Source organism: Tinamus guttatus, unplaced genomic scaffold, assembly GCF_059628265.1.
Source record: "Tinamus guttatus ecotype Peru unplaced genomic scaffold, ASM5962826v1 Tinamus_guttatus_pri_ptg000716l, whole genome shotgun sequence".
NCBI lineage: Eukaryota > Metazoa > Chordata > Aves > Tinamiformes > Tinamidae > Tinamus > Tinamus guttatus.
This window is the reverse complement of record NW_028289250.1, coordinates 1,656,720-1,674,716: the sequence shown is the minus strand read 5'-3', so window position 1 is coordinate 1,674,716 and position 17,997 is coordinate 1,656,720. Positions and strand designations below refer to the sequence as shown.

At 41.1% G+C, this 17,997-nt stretch overlaps 1 protein-coding gene across 3 annotated transcripts; it reads right to left on the bottom strand.

Moving 5' to 3' along the window:
- Positions 1 to 2,731: 2,731 nt before the first annotated feature.
- KATNA1 (katanin catalytic subunit A1) lies at positions 2,732 to 15,154 on the bottom strand. Of its 3 annotated transcripts, none has more exons than XM_010216902.2 (10): positions 14,962 to 15,154; positions 14,151 to 14,308; positions 12,423 to 12,606; positions 11,169 to 11,290; positions 9,777 to 9,882; positions 9,280 to 9,438; positions 8,024 to 8,150; positions 6,353 to 6,487; positions 5,985 to 6,111; positions 2,732 to 3,071 (listed from the first exon to the last, which is right to left on the bottom strand). In XM_010216902.2, exons 1-10 carry the CDS (start codon positions 15,130 to 15,132, stop codon positions 2,873 to 2,875), a joined length of 1,488 nt encoding a protein of 495 aa, XP_010215204.2. In that variant the 5' UTR covers positions 15,133 to 15,154; the 3' UTR covers positions 2,732 to 2,872. The 3 variants fall into 3 exon arrangements, with proteins under 3 accessions (XP_010215204.2, XP_088393203.1, XP_088393202.1); XM_088537077.1 differs by having other exon boundaries at positions 12,423 to 12,595; positions 14,962 to 15,099; XM_088537076.1 differs by lacking the exon at positions 14,962 to 15,154 and having other exon boundaries at positions 12,423 to 12,595; positions 14,151 to 14,349.
- Between the last annotated feature and the right edge of the window lie 2,843 nt (positions 15,155 to 17,997).

The following is a 17,997-nucleotide window of genomic DNA, read 5'->3' as shown; positions in this document are numbered from 1 at the left end:
TACAAGCCTCAAATTCAGTTTTAGATTTCAAGCACTTTATACCAGAACTTTCTTTTATGAACCCTTACTCTCATAGAAATTGTTAGCACTTGTAATGGGCATGCTTGCCGTGAGCTTTATGTATCCAAGACAGCAGTACTTCGTAAAGTCTCAAAACCAAAAAACTATTTATACAAATGCACTGGTTTATTATGACTGAATAGGCCCAGTTTCCCATTCTAATTTGTATTGTTAACAATTTTCAAATAAATATTTGAATTGTTTATTACATGGTGTTCATGTGTGTATATATCTTTCTGCCAAGAACAGCAATTTACAGAACACGTTAGTTGCTTGGTGCTGTTTCTGGTCTTCAGCTTTTGCTGTTCTTTACAAAAGAGAAACTGTTTGTCAGAGGAATGGTGACTATAATGAAAGCAGAAGGAAACGTGATGACCCAGCCTTTGAGCACAGCTGACACAGGAGTGCTCAGGCTGTCCCTGTTTGCTGAAGTTGTTAAGGTGAGGGGGAAAAGCTGGGATTTTCTTTTGTTTCCCCTTCACTTACCCCCTTAGAAATCTCATTATACACGGGCTAATTTTTCCCCTAAGTTACTCAGGCCCTTGCTTGTGCTGGGGTGCACGTACATAGAAGACAATAGGGACCCTTCCTCAAGCTTCCTTCTGTTGTCTTGTTCAGTTTTTGCCACCCCTCCTCATTCCTCAAGGCTTTGTGCTTGGCACTCGGTTCCTCACGCAGAGCTGCGAAAGTGGGCTGGGAAGCCAGGGAACAGGTGGGTGCTGTGGGATGGAGCAGCCCGTGGCAGCGCCGGGCAGGACGCTCCCCCGCGAGCACCACCACACCGACCATACAGCAACTAAGAAAGAAGTGATGCACACATACACGCACACGTAGTGCAAATCTCGGTCAGGAGCCCAGCACTTACCTGATAAAACACAGCTGCACCGCGGAGCTAGAGCCAGGCTGGGTGAGGACACGCTCTGCTCCCGTTCTGCTTGCGTCATGTTCCCCAAGGCATGAAAACCTCCCGCCTCTCGGAGCACTAACTGCAGTGGGGACAGCTCTCAGCTGGACCATTTCATACGTCACATTTGCAGTCTTAAATGGCCCCTTAGTGGATTGATTCTGTGGACTAAGTCTTGTGGACTTTCCTTTTTTAAGCAGGTTTGTAAACTTGCATTTAATTATGAGAAGAAATTCCACCTTGCAGCCCAATTGATAACCATAACACCTGTCTGTTAGCATGAGCGTATGTATTTTAAGAGAATGTTTCTTCAAAATGCAGAATGCTCCTGCGTTCTGATGCTTAACTCTGTCCTTTCGAACAGAGACAGAAGTTAATTCGTTCTCTCTTCCGGAGATCCAAGTCTCTACACTTACCTGAAAGCTCAGGCAAACTCACCTGCAGTTCCCTCCTTCCCGGGTCACCCGCCAGGTCCGTGAGGGCGCTCAGGTGCTCGCAGCAGTATCTGCGGTCACAGCTCCCCACGGCAGCACTCCACGGCATCTCTTTGCCCCCACGTCGCTGTGGAAATGCCTCTCCCGGGGGTGTAGCTCCTTGTGCCGCAGGCACGAGGGTAACGAGACCCTTGTACAGCGGCGGCTGCAGCCCCACGTGCTGCTCTCGGCCTGCTCTCCTCCTTGCGGCCCTCTGTCCTCGCCAGCCGCCGCGCGCAGGACGCCAGCGGCTGCCCTCGCGCGCTGCACCCACCAGCTGGAGAGAGTTGAGGCGTGCTTGGTTCAAGAAGCTCCATGCTTTTAGCTGCAAGCGGAAGCACAGCCATCGGGCTCTGCAGAGACGAGCTATGCGGTTTTGAAATGTAATAGGTATTTTAAAGGCGAGGGGCCAGAAGTGATAGAGGTCTCAGTTACTATGACCAGCAAAGCTATGTTCAATAAAAATCTAAAATTACAACCTTTGTGGTCACTGTCAAATTGTTTCTAGAGAATTATTTTTACATTGCATTTGTCAAAATAAGGCAAAAACTGTAAATCAACTTTGTATTGTAAAATCCAAACTATAAGCAGGCCTCAATGGGACGCAAGCCTGGCACGCACACTGCTCTTATCACTATAGCCCTACCAATAAAACACCACCTGTAAACCAGAGGCAGGTCAGGGGCTGAAGTTTACAGCACAACACAAGGAAGAGGGAAAAAGAAAGAAGTTTCTGAAGCAACGTCCATGAGATTCCCATCTTCTCTCAGAACGAGGAGGAGGCCACGGCAGTAGCTTACGAGCCACGACACTGCTGGTGCACGTGGGCGGCCTGGGCTCACGTGCCAGCACCACCCGGCAGCCCCGTCCTGCTGCGATGCTCTGTCACGCGCCTGAAGCCTAGGTCGACACAAGCACCTGCGAGCAGCGCGCGGGCAGCCGGCCTACCTCCCATCTCTGCACAGATCCTTTAACAACAGATTAGAAAGCTTAAGGCTGGAACTCTCTAGGACAGACCAGCAAACGTTCCTAACAACCATTTCCTGGTTTGCAGCATCCATCACTCACCTAGCAGGGCTAGTTTTTTTGCTGTTAAAATACAGTTATTTAACCAACAAACAAACAAACAAACAAACCCCACACTTTTATGCAAAACTTACTGGAAGTTTAAAATTTAAGTTACTTTTAAAAACCTCGAAGATCAAAGCAGATTCCATCAATAACTCACATATTTGAGGAAAAGAGATAAGAAATAACTTCCAGGCTAGTTCAAAAAGAACTAGAGAATTTGCATTTTAAAAAAAATTTATTTAGCTATCTGTTGCTCTTAAATTTAATTACAAAAGTTAAAAAGAGCACTCAGTGCACTGACACACTACTTATTACTTCTGAAGCTGTTTTAAGACGCAAGGTGGCTTCTCCAAGATAAGACAACTCAGCATGATCCAAATTCAACTATCCATTTTTCATATTTCTCAATGTCCGCAGCAGATACAGATTTAGAAACTTTTCTTAAAGCTATTTCAAAGTCTTCCATAGTTGTTGGCATGTGCATTTCGTCTCGGGAGAGGTTTCTTATCTCCTCCGGCGTCAGGCCTTCAATGCGCCTTCTCATGGCCATCAGCGACGCATCCCTGGTGGAAAGGAGGATAAAGTTACTCAGCAGAGAACGGTGGCTCAGCACTTCAAAGGGCTCAACTCAACATCCCAGTTAAGCTGGTGTCTTCACAAGGAACACCACAAAACGGAGAACTTTCATGGAAGGATCATGCTAACAAGGTACCCTGAGAGCCTGGCCCTTTACTAGAGGCCATGCTGAGCCCCTATATGGGGGAAGAGGCTGGAACGTCTCCCGGTGCCAAGGGGCACCCTGCGGCACACAGGAGGGGTCTCCAGCACCTGCCTCCACGATGTCTTCACGGGAAAGAGCTTAACTGCGGCACCTGCTCAGCGCCCTGCAGACACCTCGCCCTCCTGCTGCGGGACGTTTACCCAGGGCACGTGCACCTCCAGCACCGAGGCAAGCAGCAGTAGGTGACAAGGTGAGCTGAACGCTCAGCAGGCAAGGTAACACTGCAACGCTACAGCTCTCACTGTTCTACTACTATACAGTTTATTACTGTAAGAAAACACAACTATTTTTGTTTTGCAGCACAAATTGATGGAGGAATCCAGGCTATGCTATAGCATACAATAACGCCATAGCTTTATTAGTTGGTGAGGGACCAAAGCAGCAAAAGCTCAGAGGAGCAGCCCGCTTGGGGAAAGACAGGCCACAAGCAAGTGCCTCAGTTACACTTACGCGCTCAGCTAGCAGGGGGGCAGGCTGAGCTTTCTCCTGCAGGGCCACGCTGAAGATCTATTACTCTAGGCGTTATTGGCAAAAAAGCAAACCCAAAAGGACACCTTGAGACCACCTGCCACCCGAAACCACCCGGCAGGTTTGCAGCTACAGCATGCAGGTTTGCAGCACTGCTCTGCTCTTTGCTCAACACCTATGTAACGGCAGCAGTACATGGGGCTGCAGAGACCTTGGCGCGCGGCAGCACCTCGGCAGGCAGACACACGCACAAAATCTGGACGAGAATCATTAAACTTAAGGTACTACGGCCAGCCAGGGGCCAAGCAGCTTCCTAAGAGGCATTCAAGTGAAATGTCTGGAGGCAACCCAGAATTTTTTCCCAACATGACTTTTTACGGGAAGGACTTGCAGTTTATTTTCCTGACAGAGAAACTCATTTCACTCTCTCCTATTCACATCTTCAGGGAGAGCTGCATGAGTAATTCACACCACCTCTAGCAAGACTTGCAGAGACCATTTCAGCACGTTCTGTTTCATGTATTCCCCAGGGACAATGCAACTCACCAGATAATCTTTGGCAATGAGAAAGCAGAACACAGTCACTGGAGGTGAACACTTCACTACAACATTAAAGTGAACTTGCTTGTTAAACTTTGCCTTAGCATTTGGGAATTGAAAGCTGATGTTAAACAATACGCAGGAGGAAAAAAAAATCCACACAGCTAACAAGTCTCAAGTTACCAGTTTTCCAAAATCAAGCACAGCTGCCACTTTCTTCAGTGCAGTCATTTTGCTGACAGTTGCTGCAACTTCAGCTGTTAGCGCTCCCTAGATGCACCCTTTGTGTCTGGAGAAGCATCAAAACTACAGTCAAAAATAGGAAAGCATCCACTGGAGTGAAAGCTCCGCCCCACAGGCCTTCCGACCTTCCCTTCCCGCTCAGGACAGTGACAAGCCAGTTTACGCTGACACCTAATAAGCAATTTAGTCATATTTTACATACCCTGAGTGTGCCTTTTTTTAAAAAAAAAAAAAAAAAAAACAGGAAAAATGGCAATGAAACTTTTTTTATCTGCTGACTGTTAGTAACTGCACTGTTATCTCCACCTCTCTTTCACTCCGGCACAGCAAGCTTAATATTTCAGCTCAAATTCTTTAAGATAGCAGAATAATGTGAGCAAAACATAGCCCTTGGCTCACTTCTTGCCTAGCTTCTGTGTATGTTACTAGCAAGTACTGTTACATTCTACAAGTTTGTTCTACAATCATGGTAAAGTTTGTATATTATAGTGCCAAATTACACAGAAACACTTTTATATCAGCCATGGGTCTTTTTGTCTCAGTATAAATGAAGTTCTCGTCAAAAAGAGAGGCCACCCCCAACACCAGTAACAAGATACAGTTACTGGTAAACGAATACAAGTACTCAAATTAGCCTGTGCACTTACATGTCACACTCATCCAGACAATGTACATACAGATGAAGTTCACACAAAAATGTTACAAACCCTGGCTTTTAAGCAAGTGTATTGGCTTCCGACTAGGAGTAATTACAAACAGCAAACAGACTGGTGGAGACAAACTGCAGCTAAAATGCACAAAGTAACGGGCCAACTGAAAGTGAATCTATTATCACAAAGCCCTGTGAAAGCATAAAGAACACCTAAGCAAAGGCTAAGCAAAAAAAGCACTACAAATTCATCTGTAAACCTACAGCTAGCACACATCTACAAACACTGTTTTTGATCAACTAACACGTGACTTCTCCTCGACACTGCAAAATCCTGCTGAGATACAATAAATCTGGAGGAGTTTGGAAAGATGAAGAGTTAAGGTTTGCTCAGAAAGCAGTAGTGAGCTCCCAAGCTCTCTGCTCAGCTGTAAGTGACCCTTCTGATGGAGCCTTTGGGGGTAATTTTGGCTACAGGCTGCTCAAATCCCGTTGGCATGCTGCTGCAGCACAGCATACTGCCCTCTGTTGTGCCAACCAGCATCTGCAGGGCTGTGTTATAAATCGGGGCAAGAAATGGGGCTGGGTTTGAGAAAAGTGAAAAGCTCTTATTATATGAAAATTTAAAAAAATAAATCCAGGTAGATATTAACAGAGTATTTCACCTTCCAGCTATACATAAACAACAGTCTATTCTTACCCAGTAGTTTTAACCATGTCAGTTTACTTCGTTACTTTAAGACAGTCTTCTCACAGTTTATAGTAGTATCACAAATGATGCAACGAAGAACATACCTGCACACATTGGTAATGTCTGCACCTGAGTAGCCCTCCATTTTCTCGGCTATATTTGCAAGGTCAACATCATCGGCCAGTTCCAGCTCTCGCAGGTTTATTTTCAGGAGCTCCTCTCTACCTTTTGCTAACCAAAAACCAGAAAATTTAGTCTATATAACCTGGTTTCTAAAGATAAATAAATTGAAGAGTCTGTACCTGATACAAAGGTATGTTTCACATTTAGATTTAACACGATCTCAAATTCATTATAATTTGGCACTCAGATATCAAGAATATTTTGATATGAGGTAACCAAGATTAAATGAATACCGATAAAGTTTTGATTTTGGTCTTTTCAAGCCCCTGCTCCCTGCAAATGTTTATACCTGATGGCAAAGGAATGTAAATCCTCTTTTCTAATCTCCGCCTCAAGGCTTCATCAATATCCCAAGGAAAATTAGTAGCAGCAAGTACCATAACCATCTTAGAAGGATCATCATTTTCAGTAGCTCCTCCAACACCTGTGTTAGAGAAAATACGAAATAAAATGTATGTATTTTGTGAAATTTTATGCACAGGTGGAGCAATATGCATAGTTCCATTATATTAAAGCAGCTATTCTACTAAAGCATTAGTTTAGTTGCTCCTACATCTGGCACCTAGGAAGCAAAAACCAAGAATCAGTTTTACAAGGAGCATCGGCACGGGATGCACAAGCTGAGGAAGCTCCTCCCTCATGGCTGGAACACTTCTCCAGCAGAGCTCTCCACACCTCTGCCACCACACTTACAGCGGCACACTAACATCCTGTGCCCTGTAACAGCTTTTCTTTTTCAGGGCAGGGAGGAAAGGGAAGAAAGTAGGGAAGTGGACAGAGCACGCAAAAACCCTCCTCACTGCCCCATCAAACATGGTTTTTACTAGCAGCCATGTCAACAGGCACTACTCCTCCCTCTCTCCAAGAGAGTCTCTTTACTTCTTGATTCAGGCTCATACACTCGGGTAGATTCTTACAGACTTCTGCAGACATGAATGCTCTGGCTCCATGCACTGAACTGCAACTTGTTTCACAGTGCTGTAGGGACCGAGGTGCTTCTCCTGCCCATAGCAACTGCTATATGAAAGACTTGCATTTCATTAAACTTGCTAGTCTCTGCATTTACTGCTTTTGCTTACGGTCACAAGGTTGGGCCCTTTGGATCTAGTCTCTCCTCAGATTTGCATGTAAAATATCACTTATGAACACTCAAGTAAAAGGACTTCAAACAGTTGCTACTATTAAAATTAGCTTATGCACGTACTTGCATTATGAGTTTTAGAGCTCTGCTGCTATTCAAAATGAAACATAAAAGGGCAGCAACACTAGGGACTGAAAAATAAGCAAATCTACTGATTTATGGATTTCTATGAAAAAATACTCCATAGATTAGAACTTTTCAGTTGCTCCTTTCCTTCTCTCTTTTTAAAAAGGTATAAAAAGATCCAAGACTACCTGTATAAAGTTTTATCTGTGCACAATGTTGCTTACTTTTAACTTTGCTGTTCTGCTAAATACTAAGCGATTTGTTATAAATTCACTCAATATGCTAGAGGGAAAAGTCCCATAGCTACTTCTATAAAATCTTTTATTTATATCCTTAGAGGAAAACAGAAGATCCTAAAGAAGTTCAGCACAGTGTCAGACTTTCAAGTTTCAATTGGCACAGGTGACAGTTATTTTGAATCCCTTCTCCAAAAAAAAGTTAAAAGCAAGTGATGAGTTAAGGACCCGGGGGGGAGAGAGAGAAAGGAGTCATCTTCAGCACTACCCTTTTATGCAGGCAAGTAATACACTGTTTCCCTGCAGTTTTGAAATCTTGCATTCTGCACTGAATTTTCATTATTCTGCGTGAATAAAATACAGTATCTCTTTTCTTCCACGCTGGCAGATAAAATAGTGCATTTGTGGGTTTTTTTATCCCAACTTAAAGGGAACTGCCTGCAAGAAATTAAATTTGGATCTTTTCTTCCCTCAAGCTTCCTCCAATCAAAAACTTCCTCGTTATCAGGCTCCTCACCATCCATCTGGACGAGCAGTTCTGCTTTCACACGCCTGCTGGCTTCATGCTCCTCTGAAGTGCCCCTGCGACTGCAAATGGAGTCTATCTCATCTATAAATATAGTTGTCGGGGCATAAAATCGAGCCTAAGGAAAAGAGAAGATAAATCAGAAACAAAAGATTGGTAAGATGATTAGAAATAATTAAGGACAAATTTATCCCAACAAATCAGCCCTAAGTAGCAAGCAAAAAGCTATAAAATAACCCAACCTTCTCCAGCTTTGGCCGTTTTACACAAATATAAAGTAGCTGTAAGTTCATTAATAACATTTGAGGAGAACAGTGTTTTGGGAGCATCCTATGATCGTTGAGGCTAAGGCAAATATTTATAAGATTATCTCCCCTGTGCACAACTGCCTTTACTTTGTGATTGTGCGAAAGCCATCACCAAATGGTTGATTAAGAACTCTCTGAAAGTTAGGACTAATGCTAAGTTAGGATATCATGTCACTGGAAGTCATGCACTACAATATATATCACTATCAGTTTCTGAAGTAACCTTCCAAGAAGCTGGTCCTCTGCAAGTTAACCCTAAACATTCTGAAAGATGAAGGAAGCCAAAGAGAAAACCATCTGCTATAATAAAAGTAACTCTCCTGTAAGCTCCTGTGTGTGCACACAGTTTTCATAGCCAGGCATGATATTAATCTGCCATAATGTGGTCAAACTAAGTTGTAAAACCTGATTCTGAATTCTCTAACTTTTATAGCTACTGCAATTACAACTCCAGCCTTTACACCAACCTCCCATCCCTTTCAGCACTGGACACCCTAGGAAATAGTGCACATGGACCCAGTTACACAAAAAATTTGCATGCTCTGGAGAGATTTCAAATGTTACAAGCTGTGAAGCCAACTATGTAGTTGATGCAGTCTGGAATTCTGTTTACAGAACATTCCCAGAAAACAAGAGCCTACCTAGGCTGTGTGAGATTCCTACATAAAGATTTGCCTCCAAGCATGTTCTACAGCACTCTTCAGTTTATAGTGAGCCACTTGTAATATAACAAACTCATGCCAAAAATAAAGATGCCCCTTTTTTCAGTTAAACTATTTACCAATAAAAAAGATGTTCAGTGTACATGGCCAGATCTGGCAGCGTTCGCAAACTGGGAAACTTTATGCTTGCTATAGAACCTAGTTTTGCAAGATTTCCCTATTGCAGAAGTAATTCTATTTCATTATCACATTATTTACATTAGGAAAGTTTGGTCACCATTTCAAACAGTAGACGAACAAGTTTCTCAGATTCGCCTCTGTACTTTGAGGTAAGTGTGGAAGAAGAAACATTGAAAAAAGTTGTCTTGCATTCAGTAGCTACAGCTTTTGCCAGAAGGGTTTTTCCAGTACCAGGAGGACCGACCATTAGCACACCCTATTAAAAGAAGATGAGATCCCACTTTTAGGACAGAAATCAAGACGGACAGCTTCACCATTCGTTTATAGCAGACTATCAGATCACTAGATGAGAAATTTTGCTCTAAGAATTACTCAAAGCTAAGTAACTAAGTACTAGTGCTCTCTAGAAGCAATATCAATAACACAGTTTAAGAGTGTATTTATTTTAGCCAATAGCTTTATTTTGTTACTACAGCCTGCCATAGATTACAATATTAAAAGTGGAAAGAAATTATTTCATCTGTAGGAACAAGAATTTACAACTGTTCTCTAATGTCAGAATCCTATTTACGAACACAGGATTGGATTTCCTACCTTCCATGGTCTTCTAATTCCCTTAAAAAATTCTGGCATCCACATTGGTAGAACTACAGCTTCTTTGAGTAGCTTTTTGGCTTCCACTAAATCAGCAATGTCATCCCTGATATAAAACAAAAAAGTGGTTTAACAGATTAAAACACGCTGCAAAAATAATTTATTAACTCAATTAAATACGCAACCAAATGCCCTGCTACATAACGCCTATTCCATAAAATAGATTATGGAGTTGGGAGTATTTAATTTCTAATGGGAAAAGCCTACAGCCATAGTTGTCATTTAGTTCATAGACTCCAGGGAAAGGAGAGGTGGGGGAGAAACCACATCTTGCTTCATTAGAGCATCACTGCTCTTATTCACCGAAACAGAATAACGAGGATAGGGCAAGTTGCGATAAACTTATGTTAGTTGCAGTAGATCCTTTCTGTTATGCTAAAAAGTTAGCTGCTCCAGAAATTCCAGTAGCAACTTTCACCATCAAGTGAACAATCTACTGAAGTTCAGTAGACAGAGCTGAATTAAGGTTTTTTTTAATTTAATTTTATTTTTTTTAAGAAATCATTTTCAAAAAGTTTTAAGTGAATTAAGTCTTAGAAACTCTATATGCTGGTCTCTTTTTTGATGGCAGCTCTAAGTGCATTCCCCTTATCAGTATATGTCCAAATAACATTTCAGTTACAAAACATTGAAGAATTAGTTTCAAGTCTGAAGTTATTATTTAAAACTCAGTACAAAACCCGAACACTATATTTACATATTAACCAAAATGCACGTCATGTGCCACATACAATTCTGAGTTTTTTAAAGCCGTCTTTATTTGCAAGAGATTTTTTGCTCGTTTAATCCCCACAAAACCTCCCGAGCTCAGTAACATTCAGAACACAAAACAACCTTTGTGTAAGGCTTAATATTTAACACGTTTATGTAAAGGCACTGACAGGGAGCTGTGTCTTGTACCGGAAGTCACAGCATGTCCAGAACCAATTCAAAGAATTCTATATTGACAAAACATCCCTATTAATTAGCTTTTGATCCTTGCTATCCTTTCTGCTGGATAGCAAGACAGCTTGTTAAACCAAGAAACAGTGGCAAACAACAGTCTTAAACGCAGCAAAGTACCATCTCATAACCTAGTTTCAGGATTCTCTGGGAAAAGAATGAGAATCTTGTATGGCTGGAATGGGGGAAGGCGGAGGGGAAAATCTGAGTTCTTAAAAAAAAATACACTAGTTGTCTATTTAATGTGTAAAGTAAAAGCTGTGGACATATGTAGGCAGGTGTCAAAATATTTAATTCTTGTCAGGTTATAAGAGGAAAGGGAGTTGCAACTCAAAAAAAAAAAAAAAGACACACTATTTTTAAAACTTATACAGTATTATTCAAACTTACCATCTAATGTTGGGATTTTGAGAAATTATATCTCTTTCCAAAGCTTCTACTAAATCTTTATCATATCCAGTACCATCAAATTTCTTTGGTTCAGATTCTGAAATCTCAGATGTGGATTTGTTCTACATAAGAGAGATACAGCACAGCATCAGCTATGTTACCAGTAGTTTTATTTTTAAATATCAAGTCCACAATAGCATCCTGTTTTCTAGAAGAAGGCAATTCAAAACAGCACCAGTTATGAGGCATCTCTTTTATTATTGACTGTAAGACAAAATAAATGACAGAAGGCAGTCTGAAAACAAGGAAGCCACATAGCCAAAAGGACTCAGAAAATACCCAAACAAACCAGAAAGACTTGTGGGGTGAGAGGGGAACAAAAATCCCCCCAGTCTTCTCTGTCCTGCATGCATATGCGAGTGTGTCCTTGGTGATAAGGACTATCACATAAACACCACAGTTTAGCTCCTAGTAAATAAAAGCAGGAGCCTGATATAGACACCCATTACATGGATTGAAGAAGCTAATAAAACCCCTGTTTCACGCAGGCATTTGATTGACTTAAATTCTGTGTTGTAGTTATCAAAAAAAATTATCTTCAGTATGATCTCTTATTTTGGTCATCAAGTAAAATTATGAAAACTACAGTGCAGACAAGACTTAAAACACTCACTGATTACAAGGACTACAACATAGATCACCCTCCCTCCCAAAATGTATTTGTTTGTTTGTTTTAAACTGAGAATCCAGAGCTACCACCAGGTTAAAGACCAGAATACACACAAACACACACGCACCCTCCCCGAAACGATCCATTTAAAATTAAGTTTCTGAAAACCTGTTTCCTTGCACATAGTCCGGAACAGATGATTCAGGCTCGCACCAAGATATGCAAAAGCAACACAAGAACCCACACGCTCACTCTATGAGGCCTGGCTTCAGCAACTCAGTATTATAATTTTATGCAACTATTCCAAAGCTGTAGTAAAAAAGCCCACACTTAAAAAAAGGGACAAGTGACTTCTAGTCTTAAGAGTAGTTCCACCAGATTTTTTTTTTTAAAGCTTTTTTAATTAGTCCATTTCATACCCTTCAGTCGTCAGTACTGTGCATAAAGCAAAGGTACCTTACAAAGCCTGCACACTGGCTTGGACAGATGAAACATTTTATAGGCATCCAATTTTGGCAGAATCTCAATACTAAGAAAGCAAGAATCCAAGTCTCCAAAATTCAGCACGTTATTTGCGAGCTTACCTTCTCCTCCTTTCCTTTAATTTGCTGCTCTTTCTTTTCCCGGCCACGGACTGCCTTCCCTTTTTCGCTGGGATTTCGGGAGGATGGACGGTGGGGGCCTCTGACTGCTGCACTTATACGATTATTGTGACCTCTACAATCACTGCACTGAGCAGACTGACGTTTCCTGGGTCCTGGCGAAGGTCTAATTAGTCACAACATATGCAAAAAGCCTCAGTGTGAAGCCACTGGAGAGCACTACATAACCACATCAATTAGTTATAAACTGTAAAAGCCTTTTTGCTAAAGATAAAAATCTATATGTATCTGTATATATCAGTATTTCACTCACTGAAATTAAAGGTGTCACAAGACTTTTATTAAGAAAGTCACTAAAAATTCACTTTCCCTTTGCGACCGACTCTAGTTTCATTATTTGCTTAAAACAAGCTCCTAGCTTTGCATATTATATAAATAAAAGTAATCCTGGCATAAAGGAGCTTATAAAAAGAAAAGTCAACAGATTTTCTCCTTAGCACAATATCCTCACTCAATCTCTCACCCAAATGAATTATGAATGTCTGTCTTATTTTCACTTCCTTCAAAGGAAAAGTTTGTGTGTCGCACGAAAGAGATCTGGTCTCTCCCATCATTGCCTCTACTGACAGAGTAGTTCATAGCTACATAAAAGAATGGCTCATTTAAAATGTAACTCACAGACTTTCAGATTCCAGCTTCTAAGATAAATCATAAAGTGATAAAGTGAAATGAGAAAACACACCAAACTACTCATAAAAAGCACATGTAAATACCAACTCGGATCTCTTAGAAAGATCCCCAAAGCAAAACAAATACTTTTTGTTTCCTGCCCCAAAAATTATTTTCTCAAGAGTTTGCATTTTAAAAAGACTCTCCCCACAAAAGAAAATCATATAAAATTTATACTTGAACAGTCCTACCACTTATACATTAAGTATTAACAGACCACCAATACTTAGCCACCTCTGAATTCCGCCCTTAAGCTCAATGTACAGGAACAATTTACACTCAAAGCCTTCCTAAATTAATTACCTCTGATTTCTCAACATAGTCTGAGTTTTCACCATGGCTTTTCATATTACCACAACTCAATACTTAATCAGTCCACAAATAAATGAAATGGACAAAAAGTGAAAGACTGGAGTAACCTAACGTTTAGAAATACTGTGTTTCTCTTCTATAGAAAACGAGAAAAAAAAAATCCTAAATTCCAGACGCTAGATGGAGAAGCAAACAAACAAGCAACCCCTTCAAAATCTCCATCATTAAAGACTGAAGTACTGAAGTCTTCAGTCTGTGAGAATGAGTTGTCAGAGCCTCAGGAAGCAATCTGACAGAACCACTAAGTTGATCTAACAGGTATTTTCTGTCAAAAGGCACAATCCCATGTCTGCCTTGCATACACCCCTGTTTCCTACCTCACGCTACATTTAAATTTGTTTTGGCATTTGATTCCCTCCAACTAACTCATAAGGAGGAGGGAAAAAAACAAAACAAAAAACATGCTCCACACACCTAGGCCTGGAATAAAAATTGGGTACCAAATGAAGTGTAACATTAGTCAAGCCTACAAAAATGAACAGCAAATTGCTAGTGTTTAAGCACTGCATACCTAAAATCTAGAACCAAAATAAAGCATCAGCAGTCTGAAGGCAAAACACACTGCCCTGATATACATAAATGTAAGTCTTCAGGTAAGTCTTCCCTTACCTACGTTCAGCAGGTACTGGCAAAGACCAGACCTCTGCATCATGAGCTGGTAATTCTTGTTGTGAAGCTTTCAGTGGAGTACTGTCTAGCTTAAAACTCTCTAGTGTTTTCATTATATCTTTCACATGCTTAGCTTCCACACTTATCTCCTGCCAAACCTGACAAAAAGAAAAAAAATAAAGCAGAATAAGCATATTGCAAGTAAGTTTGTAACAGTCTTCTCAAACTCTATGCAGTTTCTGCCTTGATTCCACAGTGTTTCACAAGCTAGCCTGATCTACTGTGTTAAGCAAGAATAATGCACATCAGATACTAAGAATGCTTTTGTCTCTTCCTCAGCACATTTTTAAGAGCAAACAAAGAGCAAATTTTTGAATTTAATATCAAAGATACAGAGACTTTTGGCACATTTGGCTTATTAAACAAGCACCACCCGGCAGAACGAAGAGCAGTGAAAAAAATGGTGTTTTGTGTTATGGTTAAATTGATATGGTAGCCGTAACTCAGCTTTTATTAAGGATCCACAAGTCACATTACTGAAATATTGAGAGAGGAATAAGACTATTCAAGATAAGAGCAGCCTAATGCTTTAGCATCACAGTAGTATTCAGCAGTGAAAAGCTGAGAGCCAGACAGAGCTCTGCCCCTCGGCACAGCTGCTTTGCATGGCCTCTTCTGCCAGTGTCAGAGCACGAAATCACAGTGAAGACTGGAATAAGTCCGAATAATAATGCCAGACTTTTATCAGAGCACTGTGTAGATAGCAAATCTTGATAGTTTAATACTTTTCCCCCAGAAAAAGGATATTTACCTGCTGCCATTTCTGTTGCAGATACGCATCTCTGACGGAGTAGAGGTATTTATTCATTTGGTCAAGAACTCCCTGGTAATAGACCATCGCAGAGTCATAGTTGCCCAACAGAGCATATTCACGGGCCAGCTTTACATTCTCACTAATCATAACAAGGCTCATGTTCAACATGAAGCTGAAAGAGATAAGGAATATTTATGTTAAGAAAAATCCCACAATGCAGGAACACCACAGGTTTTTACAACTATTTGCACATGATTACCACCTTACTAGACCTATCGAAACACAGCAGCAGGAAGTAAATTGATCAGAAAAAGATTCTAGGAAAAAATAAATGTGATCAATATAGAAAGGTAACTGGGCTATTCTATTATTAGAGATGAAACTTGTTTTTCCATTTTTTTCTTGTGATGAAGATTTTGTTGAAAAGCATGTAAAAGACATAGAAGTCTTGCAAATTGTGTATGACCCAGAATCACAAACTCTGCCACTCTTTTTTTCCCCCCTTTTTAAGACAAGTAGATATTTCCTTGTTAACGCTACAACATTCTCCATACTACATAATTTTATGCATGTTAAAAAAGGTCTCCTTCCACCAGACGCATTATGTTTTGTTAAATTTGTTGCCTTACCATTCCAGGTATTTGAGTTTTACAGTCTGACTTTGTATTGTGGAAAATACTGATTCTCCATTTGTTTGATTTTACAACTTTTCACTTCTACTTAATGTTTGAAAGAAGCATTAAATGTCCATCTTTCCTACCCTGCTTCTTCCTTCCCATCACCTTCACTATTACAGTTAAAGAAATATGAAAAGTATCAAGTTTGCTAGAATATCACTGAAAAGTAAGGGAAAGACAACATTTACCATGTGGCTAGGCACTTCATTTAATGCATAGCTCAAATCATGGCATTTCTCCCACGAAGCGGTTTTTGGAAGCAAATAACAGACTAGTACCACTTGCACTTTGCAGCCTTAACAGAATCCAAACATTCAGACTATAACAACATAGAACTATTATTTAAACAAATACAGTAATAGTAGAAGCAGCAGACATATCCATTATGGTCCAAGCACAGTCCATATGGGAATGTTCCTCTGCTCTTCTCCATCACTTACACCTCCCCACCCGCTTCTGCTCCAATACTGATGCCATTCCTACTTCAATTTCCCTGCTTTACTCCAAGCGTTGTAGAACCCAGCACAAAAAATAAGAGAATAACAGGCCTGCAGCGAGGTCTCCTTGCTCTCATTGCAGTACCCGCACCCAGTCAGTACCAGTAATAAATAACTGCAGACAAGCAACTACTGCTAAGCCCTAGGATGAAGCGTACTTGATAGAGATCAACTATTTAAAGAATGTAAGAGGTACTAAGTCCTTACTGTGCATGCGAGTTTAAGACTGAAAACATTTCAAGAGCAGGTCATGGTCAAATCCGAACACGTTATGAGAGGTTTCCAAAAATCACACTTTGCAAATTAGATGATCCACTGCTAAACATAACTCCCTGTTATAACGAGGAACTAAATACAAATGAAATATTGTAAGACTTGCACTTCTTTCTTTGTTCTTTTCCCCTCTTTCTCCAAGCAGTTTTATTCTTGGGTATGCGGCTGATACAGCCAAAATCCTCTTATTTTTTTCCTTCCTTCCTCCTTTTTCCCCAAAGTTACTCAGAAGCAGACAACTACCATGAAAAACTTCAGTTCAAATAGCAAAACTTTGGCAATAGGACAACTGAAGACAGGCTTCATTAACAGGAAATGAAAGGTGAACTGGAAAATCAGTATCATCAGCTGTGCCTATAACCACATTCTTTGCTAGTCTCTTTTCTTACAGAATAATTCCAATATTGTTATATCACATACTTGTCACCCAGGCCCTCCCACACGCAGGGACCCGCGGAGCTGAGCTCAATCTCCTGCTCTCACAAGGATCTGCGCTGTAAAATCTCCATGAGGCCACAGACTCAGAGAGCGAGACACAGTGTCTACCAGTGATGTGGTTAATGGGACCAGCAGTTGCAATGACTGCCACATCCCAGCTCAATTAGGCTTTGACATGTAATCTGCCTTGGGAGTTTTGTTGCTTCTACCCCACGAAAAAGGGCCTTAAGATGTCTGTGGACTGCTGCGTGGCTCATCAGGCAGATATTACTATGGGGTTTTACTACTATTTTTAGGATGAGCCCAAGTGGAAAAGCTTGCTCCTACCAGATCCACCTGTTTGCCCATCTTGAGATGACTAACCCTGCTGAAATCACAAGTTGAGCAACAAGTTAATAAACACTTTATAAATCAAGTAATAGCAAGTTACTAAAGCCCAACTAGACTTTCAAACAGAGGGAGAAGTCATCTATAACTTCTTACACTTAATGCTCTTGAGCAGCCCAAAAGCCAGTTCCGTTCAAACATCCACATGAGAAAGCCTATAGAAGAGTTCTTTTTTGAAGAGAAAAAAAATAGTAAGAATGAAAAATGCCAAAGAGCCTAAGAGAGAAAAGCTTGACAGAAAGCTCCAGAACCATGGTAAGAACAGGAGTAAGTTTGTTTTTTAACAGGAGAAGAAAAAAAAAATACAGGAAGGACTGAAAGAACACAAAAAAAAGCTAAATATTACACAAAAAAAGAAAAACTGTTCACTTAAATTTCTAATCTTCTAACGCAACCAAAGCAGTGCATACATAAGTAGATAACAGTCTATCAATTTCATCAGTGGATCAGTATAGTAAACATGTGCGAGAATTTAGTTTAAACTAGCAAAACGCAATTTATTGCTTCCCACTGAGTCATGGGCGCAGAAGAGCTTAGGAGGGCTTTGACATACGAGGCTCTCGTGCGCGCGCGGGCAGGAGGAAGCTGCTGCCTCTGCCCTTGCGCCCGGCCGTGCTGCTGCCTCTGCCCTGGTGCTGCCCTGCGGCCTCGTTGCGCTCGTGCTGCCGGTGCCATGTGGGATACGGGAGGCACGTGCTTGGAACGGTCTGGAAGCCATGTGCGCTACAGGCATGTGAGTGTACACGAGTACATATAAATCC

Coding starts and splice junctions, on each gene's coding strand:
- KATNA1 (XM_010216902.2), bottom strand. CDS start 15,132: ATGTTGAACATGAGCCTTGTTATGATTAGTGAGAATGTAAAGCTGGCC. Junction 12,607..14,150: donor CCAGTACCTGCTGAACGTAG/GTAAGGGAAGAC, acceptor GTGACTAATTAG/ACCTTCGCCAGGACCCAGGA. Junction 8,151..9,279: donor TTCGTCTACTGTTTGAAATG/GTGACCAAACTT, acceptor TCTTTTCCTTAG/GCTCGATTTTATGCCCCGAC.